Source organism: Ovis canadensis, chromosome 4 (assembly GCF_042477335.2).
Source record: "Ovis canadensis isolate MfBH-ARS-UI-01 breed Bighorn chromosome 4, ARS-UI_OviCan_v2, whole genome shotgun sequence".
NCBI lineage: Eukaryota > Metazoa > Chordata > Mammalia > Artiodactyla > Bovidae > Ovis > Ovis canadensis.
Window position 1 is genome coordinate 128776083 of NC_091248.1, and position 12171 is coordinate 128788253.

At 55.6% G+C, this 12171-nt stretch overlaps 1 protein-coding gene across 2 annotated transcripts; it reads right to left on the minus strand.

The window, feature by feature from the left end:
- Window positions 1–20: 20 nt before the first annotated feature.
- On the minus strand, window positions 21–10807 carry ASB10 (ankyrin repeat and SOCS box containing 10). 2 transcript variants are annotated; one of them, XM_069587166.1, is made up of 6 exons: window positions 10467–10807; window positions 9414–9681; window positions 5320–5839; window positions 957–1070; window positions 520–705; window positions 21–366 (listed from the first exon to the last, which is right to left on the minus strand). In XM_069587166.1, exons 1-5 carry the CDS (start codon window positions 10735–10737, stop codon window positions 520–522), a joined length of 1359 nt encoding a protein of 452 aa, XP_069443267.1. In that variant the 5' UTR covers window positions 10738–10807; the 3' UTR covers window positions 21–366. The 2 variants fall into 2 exon arrangements, with proteins under 2 accessions (XP_069443267.1, XP_069443266.1); XM_069587165.1 differs by lacking the exon at window positions 10467–10807 and adding an exon at window positions 9870–10274.
- Between the last annotated feature and the right edge of the window lie 1364 nt (window positions 10808–12171).

Consider the following 12171-nt stretch of genomic DNA (forward strand, 5'->3'; position numbering starts at 1 on the left):
AGGGGCTATTGGAGACAGCATCCAATAACACAGGCCTGCATATTTTTAATGTGAGCACAGGGTTTGGACAGTCTGGAGGGGGCCTCAGGAGAACCCCCCCCCCCCCCCCCCCAGGAGAGTATATATCATTTGCCATGAGTCCTAGCTCTCTCTCCAACAGATATCACTTGGCCACCTGGTCTGTCTGCCTCTCCTGGGAGGAATGACAGCACTCCTCCCCGTGGAGTTGGGCCTCCTGCTGAGAGGGCCACCTAGGCCTGAATCCGTTCAACTCAGTCCCGAGTCCCAGGCGCTGTGAGCAGTGGGCTGGCATCCCCTAGGGTCTGGGGCATCTGCTTTCAGACTCTCTCAAAAGGCAGTGGACATCTGGAAGGAGAGGGGTGGATTCAGAGAGGTCCAGTGGTCTGGGGAGCTATGTCGAGGGCCCTGCCCCCATGTTTATCTTGCCTCAGATCCATTTCCGCCCCGCCCTCCCCCAGCCCCCAACGACTGGGGCGGTCCACAGAGCCTCAGGCTCACCTAGTAGAGCACATCCTCGAAATCCAGCTGCAGGTAGCGGAGCAGGCGGGGCGGCAGGGGCAGGCGGGGCAGGGCCTGGGGCAGGCAGGCCGCCAGGTGGGCACGGAGCGCACAGCGGCTCAGATGCTGCAGGGATCTGGGCTGCCTCACCAGGGCGAAGAGGGAGGAGTAGAAACGATGGTGCTTCTGGGGGCAGAACGAGGGGCTCAGAGGGAGCCCTAGGCAGGGGGCACCTGCTTCTAAAGTGGGGTGGGGCAGGGGGAGTCTGCAGGAGCCTCTTAGAAGTCAGGAGCATTTCAGGTATTCACTCTGAGTTTTCTTTTCCTTAGTAACTTCTGTGGGGGCAGAATGGGGGGACCCACAGGGCTTCCTTTTAGGAGCTGGAAGTCTCTTGGGGCAGGCTGGATGACTGTGTGTTCAGGGTCCGAGAATCTGACCTGCAGAGTTTCAGGAGGCACCAGGCCCACGGCGTCCTCAGGAAGCTTCACGACACTGTAGGTGTTCATCAGGACCTCAATGGTCCGTGGGGACGTGCACCAGCGCTCCAGCACCTGCAGGGGGCAGAGCTGCGTCAGTGCTCCAGGGGTTACCACACGCGGCTGGTCCCTGGCAGAACAGGCCCGGTGATGAGACAGCCAAGAAACAGCTATTGTGGGTTGAACTATGTCCCCCAAGAGATATGCTGACATCCTGACCCCAGTACCTAGAAATGTGACCTACGTAGAAATAGAGTCTTTGCAGATGTAATCAAGGTAAAAATGAGGTCATTAGGGTGGGTCCTAATCCAATATGACTGCTGTCTTCGTAAGAGAAAACGGGCACACAAGGAGAATGTGATGATGGAGGCAGAGATCGGAGTGATGTGCCCACAAGCCATGGCACGCCAAGGATTGCGGACAACCACCCGACGTGCGGAGGCAGGCCTGGCACAGGTTCTCCTTCTGAGCTTCTGGAAGGAGCCAGCCCTACCTACACTTGGGTTTTTCGAATGTCCAGCCTCCAGAACTGAAAGGGAATACATCTCTATTGTTTTAAGCCTCCCAGTTTGCAGTACTTTGTTATGGCTATGACAGGAAACCAATACAACAGTTACCATTTCTACTCTGTGTAATTTATGCCAGATATTTTCTTAGCACTTTACGTGTGTTGACAATTCTCAGCCCTGCAGGTATGGACTATTGCTGTCCCCATTTTACAGACAAGGGAAGCTGAGGCTCAGAGAAGTAACTTGCCCAAGCTGTGGTTGCAGCCATCCAAGCCCGGCGGTGTACTCTTTGCCCTCAACTACCACCTCATCCTGCTCTTCTGTCTGCCTCTACAAGGCTCTGTGCTGCATCTTCCTGGGTGGGAAAGGGGTCCCTGACCTGAGGCTGGAGCTCCTGAGCAGACAGAAAGATCAATCACGTATAAGGCAGAACCCGCTGGTGCCAGGGGAGGGATGGAGACGGGGCAGGAGTGCTGGGTGGTCCAGGAGGGATTCACAGAGAGGCAAGCTTGGGCTGTAAAGGCGAGCAGAGCATTTAAGAAGAAGGAAAAAGGCCAGCAGACACCTGATGTCGGAGTGTGCCTAGGATCAAGCTGCAGCCAGATTCATTCTTTCATTCTTCCTTTAACAAATATTTACTGAGGGTTACTCTGGGCCAGCACTGGGGGACCCAGCCGTGAGGAGGAGACACAGGTCCTCGTCAGCTGGGAGCTTCTCTTTCTGAAGGAAAACGCGGGATTTCCCAGCGTTTAAGAATCCACTTGACAATGCAGGGGACGCGGGTTTGCTCCCTGGTCAGGGAAGTAAGATCCCACATACTGCAGGGCAACTAAGCACACGTGCTCCAAGAACACATGTGCCTCAATGAGAGAGCCCACGCACTGCAATGACTGAGCCGGCACGCACAACTAGAGAATGCATGCCCCGTGACAAAAGATCCCACCTGATGCAATGAAGCTCTCGCATGCCATAGACCCGACACAGTCAAATAAGAAAATATCGAAGCAGAAAAGGAGGAGCACACAACACATTAATAGCCACTTACGTATACGCCGCTACAAAGAAAATAGGCTCAGGGGCTAGGTGCGGTCAGGAGGGCACGGTCCTAGATGGGTGGTCAAGAAAGGCCTGTCTGAGGAGGTGGCCTGTGCTGTGAGGGGCGAGCCATGCTGGGAGGCAGCTTGTGCTGGGCCACTGTCCCCATGGTCAGAAAGTCAGCCGTGCACAGCCCGGACATACCCAGGAACCATCATCTGCTCCATGCCTGCACGTGATGCATGTAAGCCGAATCGTGCTTCAGCCACTCTGTCTCTTGGTGTTTTTCAGGCAGTGGCCTTGGACCTTTCATAACACCTGAGAACAGCTGAGAGCGGTCTCTCAGGCAGCGTTCCTGAATGTAAGCTGCACACACTTGCATGTAACACTAGGGTCTCTAACACCCCTGCCTGCGAGGAAAGGAGAGCTTTCTGCCTGGCAGGCTGGGAGTGCTGCACATGCTGGATGCTCTGGGTGGTGGGAGCAGGTGGAAGGCCTTGTCCAGGGAGAAAGCATCTCATGCACCGCAGGTCCTCTGCTTCTGTCCCTGCATCTGGGCAGTGCTTACCGGAACTGCCCCAGTTCGTTTGCCTGGAGCAGGCCTCTTGGTCTTACTCCTCCTTAGACCTTCGGGCTAGTTATGTATAACTTTCCTGTTCTTACCTGCTGCTACTGCCTGCCAGTCTCTCTGCCCTTCCCAGGCCACTCTGGGAGTTCTGCCTCTGCCCTCCGCCTGGAATACCTGTATCTTCCTCCTCCATCTCTCCAAGCCCTGCCCATCCCAGGTCCCACCTCCTCCAGGAAGCCTCGGGGGCTATTCTAACCTGCAGCACTCCATCCCTTGTCTAAAGATCCCCTACACTGGGATCATGCCCAATAGCTTCCCAAGTGCTTTCATCTACATTGTTTAACTTTAGAACAACACTGGCTAACTGACGAGGAGCAGTATCTTGAGGTTAGGCCTTGTCCAGAGGGCTTGATGTATGTGACTCATTTGTTCTCACACTAACCCATGAAGCAGGCACACTGTTACATCCCTATTGTAAAGATGAGGAAAACAGAGAACTGGAGAGATTGAAGCAACTTGCTGATGGTCACACAGACCATCCTTGGCTCCAGAGCCTGTGTTCTCAGTTGCCATCTACCTCACGGGGTTGTTGGGAGGACTGAAGAAATCCATGCATATAAGGTAACACACCTTAGAACAGGTCTGGAGCGTGGTCAGGGCTGTGTATGTTTCTACTGTTCCCACTAAGTTTAGGTCAAGATTGTATCACACGCAAGAAACATGGGTTCAAAGAATCCCAGGACTTGCCTAGAGTCACATGAACAAACATCACAGCCAGACCCTGGCTCCAGTCTGAGCACCCAGACCAGTATGGTGGCTTCTGCAGGACTGGCTGGGGGCTGACAGTGGTCACCGGTGGGCCAGGGAGAAGCTCTGCGCTGGAGGACAGGCACCCCAGCCAATCCCAGAGCAGCTGCAGGTTGTGGGAGATGAATGCCAACTGTTTGATCACCTGGGATGCTGTCGAGCCCAGATGAAGGGACGCAGCGGGCACTTTGCTGTGTCGGCCTGTCCCCAGGGCAGTGAGAACAGAACAGGGCTGCAGGGGGAGGCAGTGGTGTCCCAGAATATCCGTTCACTGCTCTGCCTTCTCTTCCCACCCCCTCCCCAAAGGGGAATCATTAGCTGTCAGAGCCACTGTCAGATTACCGGGAATTGCTCCTCTCCTAATTATCTGGTGTTAATAGGAGATTAATTAGTGTTAATTGTTGATTTTCTTGTATTTTCCCAAAGGGGAGACCAATCTGCCGAACTCTCGGGCTGTTTAATTATTTGGCCTTGCTTAGGAATCTACACAGATGCTTCTAGGTTTATGAGTGAAGGGGAGAGGTGGGGATAGCAGGGGAGCGTCCAGAACTGGGCGGGGCTGGGTGATTCAAGCCCAGAGGCAGGGCGAGGGACCTGCACACAGCCTGCTGCCCTATACCCATCCTGACCAAGCCCCTATGAGAACCAGGGTCCCCACCCCGAGGTCCAACATCCTCCGAAATATTATATAGCCTTTTCTAGACACAGCACAGCGTGGACAGGGTCCCCCTGCCAGGGCATCGGTAGCACATATCTTCAGCCTGAACCCGCCTCGGGGATATTAATATTAAATATAAGGCAGAGATTGGAAATTGACAGTGAGTGTGTTTTCTTTGGCGCCAGCATAACAGCTGCGGGTGTCCCTGGTGCATGTTCTGCTAAGCTCTCTCGTCCATCTGCAGATGGTCAGGAGGCCTTGAAGCTCAAGACCAGGCTTATCACTCTGCCCTGGGCCAGTGTCTCCTGTGAGTGGAGCTTCTCTCTGAACGAGTCCCACTGTCCGGGGGAGCTTCCTAAACGCTTCATTCATCCGCTCTCTCCTCTGAGGAAGAAACTAGCCCTTTTGGCCCCCATCAGACCTGACTCCTCCTGTCTTTTCAGACCCTTTAGAGTCCGGCCCCTCAGCCCTCGGTTCACATTCATCACCCACTCACGTATACACACACGCTCATGCAAACACGTGTACATGCACGGCAGGCAGTGGATATACATGTGCGCAGGCGCACAAGCAAACCTTCCCCACCTCCTGCTGGTGTGCGGTTTGCGCCCTGCTGGGCTGGGCTGAAAGACAAAGTACTGACCCCGGTCTGGAGCTGCCTACGTCCAGAGCAACTTGGCGCACCGACCAGGTCTCCCCACAGCCCCACCCCGCTCTCGCGGCCCTCCTTCCGGCCCCAGCCGGTACCTTGGGGAGAGCTCCTGGCCACACGCGGACGGCCCCGTGGTTGAGCAGTGCGCGCACCGTGCGCTCCGGGCTCTGGGCCAGGGCCGCGGCGGGGCCCTGCAGCGCGCAGTGCAAGGCCGTGTGTCCCCCGTAGTCCATGGCGTTGGCGCCAACGCCGCGGGCCAGGAGCAGCTCCACGACGTCCGCGTGGCCGCGGCGACAGGCCAAGTGCAGGGGCCGTTGCCTGTCCTGGTCGGCGGCGTCGGCGTCGGCCCCAGCGGAGAGGAGCAGGTGGCACAGCTGGAGACAGCGGGCCGTGGTGGCCTCGGCGTCGGCGGGGGACATGCAGCGGGCGTCACAGGCAGCCAGCAGCGGGGTCCAGCCTTCGGCATCGCGGGCATCGGGGCAGGCCCCGCGTCTCAGGAGGAGGTCCGCCAGCTCCACGTGGCCCAGCCGGGCGGCCACATGCAGAGGGGTCTCCTCTTCCTCCTCCGACCGACCATCCACTTTCGCCCCAAACCTCAGGAGCAGATCAGCGCACCTAGTAAGGGCAAGACAGCCGTGGGGGAGGAAGACTGGCGTGGAGACCTTCACCCCTGCATGATTGCTGGTGTGAGCAAAGCAAACCCTGGGGCACCCTTGGGTGGCCCTGGTGCTGTCTGCCCATCCCCTTCCAGCCTGCCTGGCACTAAGATCCTGGCAACATTCTGCAGCATCTCCAGTGCCCTCTGTCATGCCCCGTGCTCTCGGCAGAAGTGCCCTAAACCCTGGATGGGAGCAAAGGCGCCAGCAGCCCTTGCTCAGTTAGAACAGGCATCTTCTGTGGGCACCACGTGCCCTGACTTGGTTCATTCCCAGGGCGGGTTCAAATGAGGACACTGAGGCCGTGAGGGTGGAGGGTCTTGGCGGGTTCACACAGCCAGTGAGGGAAGAGTTGGCATTCCAGTCCAGGGGCACCAGGATGGTTGCAGGGCTCTGCATGCTGGAACTGGAGTGGGGAGGGGCCTGAAAGTGGGCACACACGGAAATTGGGGTGGTGGGAGAAAGATCAACAAAACCAAAATTGGCCAGCCAGATTTGCAGCAAAACAGTCCTCTTAGAAGACTGTGTATTACTATTATTACAAGGACCTGTGCCCCAGAATTCAAGGCTAAGGGAACTCAGTCTCTTTGAGCTCCAGCAGAGCTGTAGAAAGGGGATAATTGCTAATACCTAGACTCAAGAGGTTGTTGTGAGTGGCATATGAGACAATGCCTGAAAAACTATCAGCTAAGAGTTCAAAACAGCAATGGGCAGCGGAAGTGGGTGATATAGATGGTGATGGATTGTGGGGCTTATTATATGATCCTGTCCACCTTTCTACAGGTTTGAAATTCTCCATAATAATTAAAAAATATTTACTTATTGATTTATTTATTGGCTGAGCTGGATCTTAGTTGTTGCATGCAGGATCTTTAAGTTGCACTATGCAAACTCTGACACATAGGATTCCCTGACCAGGGATCAAACCTGGGCCCTCCACATTGGGAGCACAGAGTCTTAGCCACTGGATCACCAGGAAAGTCCCTCCATAATAATTTTAAAAATATGTACTTAATCAAGGGGCTTCCCTGGTGGTTCAGATGGTAAAGAATCTGCCTGCAATGTAGGGGACCAGGGTTTCAGCCATGGGTCAGGAAGATCTGCTGGAGAAGGGAATGGCTCCCCACTCCAGTATTCTTGCCTGGAGAATTCCATGGGCAGAGCGACTAACACTTTCCCTTTGTTTTTTTGCTTAAAAGGAATGATTATCACCAAGTGTGATCTCAGGGAGCTGGGCTAGAACACAGGGACTTCACTAAAGATGTGGGACTTCACAGAATGGCATTGTCTGATTCTGTGGCCACCAAGCACTTACTGGATGGCTAATCCTGACTGAGATGTGCTGTCAGTGTGTAAGTACACACCAATTTTGAAGACTTGGTACAAAAAAAGAATGTAAAACATCTCATTCTTTTTATATTGGTTCCATGTTGAAATGATAAATTGTGAATACATTGTGTTAATTAAAATATATTATTAAAATTAATTTCACTTGATTCACAGATTCTTATATGCTCATTTTCATGGCAGCATTATTTACAATAGCCAAAACATGGAAGCAACCTACATGGTGCTTCCTACATGATGCAACCTACATGGTGACTACAAGCAGTCTTCAATAGATGACTGGATAAATAAAATGTGACATATTCCATGGAATATTATTCAAGCCTCTAAAAGGCAAGGAAATTCTGTTACCTGCTACAACCTGGATGCATCTGAGGACATTATGCTAAATGAAATAAGCCAGTCACAACAGGACAGATGCTGTATTATTCCACTCAATAGAGGTGCGGAGACCATTCTAATTCATAGAGTCCAAAAGCAGAGGGTAGTTGCCAGGGGCTTGGGGGAGGGGTAGGGAGGTATTGTTCAAAGGATACAGGATTTCAGTCTTGCAAGATTTAAAAGGTTCAGGGGTTAGATGGTCCTGCTGGTTGCACAACTGTGTGAATGTACTTAGTGCTACTGAACTGGACACTGAGTAACAGTTAAGATGGTAAATTTTATGTTACATGTAATTTACCACTATTTAAAAATGAATTTCACCTGTTTCTTTTTCATATCAATTAAAAGACACTTGCTCCTTGAAAGCAAAGCTATGATAAACCTAGACAGCGTATTAAAAAGCAGAGACATCACTTTACCAACAAAGGGCCATATAGTCAGAGCTATGGTTTTTCCAGCAGTCATGTATCGATGTGAGAACTGGACCATAAAGAAGGCTGAGCTCCGAAGAATTGATTCTTTCGAACTGTGGTGCTATTGAGAGTCCCTTGGATTGCAGGAAGATCAAACCAGTCAACTCTAAAGGAAATCAACCCTGAATATTTATTGGAAGGACCGATGCTGAAGCTGAAGCTCCAATACCTTGACCTGATGCGAAGAGCTGACTCACTGGAAAAGACCCCGATGCTGGGAAAGATTGAAGGCAGGAGGAGAAGGGGACGATAGAGGATGAGATGGTTGGATGGCATCACTGACTCAATGGACATGAGTCTGAGCAAGATCTGGGAGATAGTGGAAGACAGGGAAGCCTGGCGTGCTGCCGTCCATGCAGTCGCAAAGGCACTACTTAGCGACTAAATAACAGCAACAGAAAATTTTAAATTACATATGTGACCAATGGTATATTTCTATTGGACCATGCTGTCATACATACATCTTCAAACATAATAGAGTGACTCAACAGAATCCTCTGCAGGCCAACAAAGTTAACAGGAGGGAGAAGGCCCAAAAAGGGGAGCCCAAGGATCAAAAATTGGGGGCCATCCAGGGACAAGATGTGAAAATTGGCAGGTGTATAGTCAGTAGAGAGAAGACCTCCGTTGTATGTACAGTTAGTACACAGATTTGCCAAGTTTCCCTTTGCTGGGATTCCAGACTCATCAAAAAATTGTGAGAACTTACTCTGTAATGCCCCTGATACATAGGGCATAATTATTTGGGTCACTGTAAATTAATATCCCCTACAGTTATAATACAGGGTCACATATGTGTATAGCCATCCGTTTCTTGTGAGTTTGGTTAGTTGGGTTCAGTCCCTGAGCCTACTGATCTGAGGGTGCCTGCCAACATGGAAATGCTGGACCTGCCAAGTTGCGAACCAGACCCTGCCCTCAAGGACAACCACAGGCTCCAACTGAGGGTCTTCTCTCCTCTACAGCCTGTCTGGATGACTGGACAGTCAGTTCCCCAAGGGCAGGATCGGGCCTTAGTTACAGGGCCGTGTGTTGTACTTCTTAGCACAGTGCCTGGGATGTAGGGTAAGCTCAGAAAAGTGAAAACCTTAACCACCTCTGCATAACAGGTCCACAACTTCCCCAATCCAGGCCATGTATCCAGGCCCTGCCACAGCCCTCTGTCCACACTGGGAAGCAGAAACCGTTCCAAGCACAGGCCATCCTTAAGTCCAGTCCGACCAGCTCACCAGACCTGCCAGGCCCAGACAGGCTCCCTCACCCTCCCTGCGGCTGTCTCTGCCTCTCCCTTAAAGAGGGGAGCAGGGTGGTTGGGGTGAGGGGGTCACTCACTCGAGGCTGCCAGCCCCCCCGCAGAGGTGCAAGGGGCGCCTCCCGTCCTGGTCAGGGATGTTGGGGTCGGCTCCCGCCACCAGCAGCACATGGACGCAGGCGGCATGGCCCGCGGCACAGGCCTCGTGCAGGGCAGTCCGGCCCCCAGGGGCACTGTCGGGCCTCGCCCGCCGCCTCAGCAGCAGCCGCAGGATTTCCACGTGGCCCCGGCTGGCCGCCACGTGCAGGGGGGTGGTCAGCTCCTCTTCGTAGGTCAGCGACCAGAGTCCTAGGGAGAGATGGGGACATAGGACCTCAGAGCCTGGGTGGAGGCAAACAGCTGCCAGGCAATGGGGGGTGGGGGTGAGAGGTGGGCAGAGGCTGGGAAGCCGGAGCCCAGGGCTCCTTCCCAGTCTTCCCTCCCACCCACCCCTCACTCAGAGCTCCAACTCCCTCCCCCATTACCCTGGCCCATACTCAGAGCGCGGATGTTGAAGCGGAAATCTCTCCATCGCTCTGGGTCGCTGGTATCAAAGATGGAATCCGGAGCCAGGCCGTTGCTGGAGTCGGCCAGGATGCGGGAGACGGAGCCCACATCCCCGGCCAGCACTGCCCGCCAGAAGGCCAGGGCAGGTCCCGAGGCCGTGCGGGTGACAATGGGTCCTGGGCCAGACTCCGGGGACCCTCTGCGGGGCTTCTCCACCAGCCTGGCACAGAGGGCATGTCTGTCACCAGGGGGCTCGGCCTGCCCCCTGCACTCTTCTGGGGACCAGCTCATGAGGGCAGGCTGTGAGCGTGAGGGGGATATTGGGGGAGGGGAGGCGGGGGCCCAAGAGGAGGAGGAGGGGGACGGGCCAGCGTCTCTGGGTCCTCAGCGTCTCTGAGCCTGAGCCGGCCACTCACTGGGCTTCAGCAGGAGCTATTCTGGGCTCCGCATGACTTGCCTCCTGGGCCAAGGTTTAGGCAAGCCTTGGGCTGGAAGGGAAACAGCCCTGGGGCCCGCTCCTTATCCTCAAGTGCTGGCTGCCACCGCGCCTGGACCCCCTGCCCTCAGCCCCATCCGGGGCCCCTCACCCCTCTGGTGGCTGCTCCAGCGAGGCTCCGCCGCCCGGCTCTCCAGCAGCAGGTCGGCCGTGCTGTGCGGGGGGAACAGCTCCTGCACCCGCGCCAGGTCTCCCGTGTACAGGGCGTTCTGCAGCGCCATGTCCGGGCACAGCAGCGGCGGGGGCCCAGGGTGCTCCCGGGCCGCGTGGGACCAGGCCCCCCAGACCCGGCCGGCTGGGGCCGAGGGGAGGCACCCCAGACGGTGTCCCCGCTGGGGAGGGGAGCTCCTGTTCCCGGGCATGGCCACTTTCAGGGCGAGAGAAGGACCCTGGGTGATGCTGCTGGCGGTCGGGGCAGGTGGGTGCTGGGCTGAAGCCAGGCTCAGGCCCTGGGGGGTTGGGGGGATGGGAGAGGCAGGGAGCACACAGAGGCCACGCCATAAATAGCCCATCCATAGGCCATAAATAGCCTGGACATCCCAGCCTTGCCAAGGAAGGAGGCCTCAGGCTGGGGAATTAGGGAGGAGCCTGGAGGAGGGGGTCAGGGCGGAGCTCAGAGCTTCCCTCCGCAGAGCTGGACAGGCGGCAGGGCTGAAGGGACCACCCAGAGGTGGAGTCCAACCTGCAATTTCCTGGGTGAAGGGAAAGGGAGCCCTGGAGGGAGGTGATGTGGCCAAGGTGTGACGTCGTGTTGCAGGCGTTGGGGTGGGGGTTGATCCCAAGCTGCCATCTCTCAGCCTTTCTCATCTGTCCTGTACTTCATGGCGCCCGCCTCCAAAAGTCCAGACTCTGACCCCAGAGGTAGGGCAAGAGGGGACCCTTCGTTCCAAGTGTCACCAACTATCCCCGTACCTTCCCGCTCCCAAACGCAAGCTAGGGGTCTCCAGCAAACAGCAGAGAACTCCGCCCCTCTGTGAGGAATCCCCACCACGGGTGCTCTGTGCTGGCGACAGAGGGCTCAGCCCGCAGGCAGTCCAGCTTGGCACTGACCCCCATCTCTCTGGGTGACCCCGGGGGTCTCCCATGCCATCGCTACCTGGCAATCAAGGAGGAAGTACTCTGTCCATTGGGGGTACCTTAGGATAAAGAGAGCACTTCCCCAGGGGAGATGAAAAGGGGAGAAGGGAGAAAGGAAACTCGAAACCAGCCCCCGGGGGGCCCCCTGCCCAGCACGGGACCCTCTCGGGCCAGTCCAGCTGTCTCCTCTCCCTTGGCCTTCAAGACACGGGCCACACGCTTTGACCTTTATTCAAATGATCCTTACACAGTTTTTTTGGCGATCACCCTGGGGCTCCCAGAGCTCGGTGGCACGGTTATCCCGAGCTCCCTAGGGTCCCCCTCGAAGCCCGCGGGCGGCCTTCCACCAAGGGCAGGAGGCTGTGTCCCTTTCATCCCCCACCTCCACCACCAAGAGTCATAGGAAGGAGTGCTGAGCTCCGGCAGGTGGGAACGGGAGGGGTGGTGTTCAGAGGAACGGTGAGACCCCTCAGCGAAGATGATGGGTCTGCCCACAGCCCACGCCCTGCCTACGGGGGCCTGCCGTTCCCTACCGCCTTTTCCCCTAGAACCGTCTCCCCTTGCCCCTACTCCGATCCACTGCTGCCCTAGAGACGCTCTTGTAGAAATAAATCCTAGAATAGAAGGGACCTTGGAGATCCAACCTCTTCTCACTTCACTGAAGAAGGCAAGTGAGGCCCAGAGACAGGAAAGGACCACGCGAGACCACTCAGGTTACA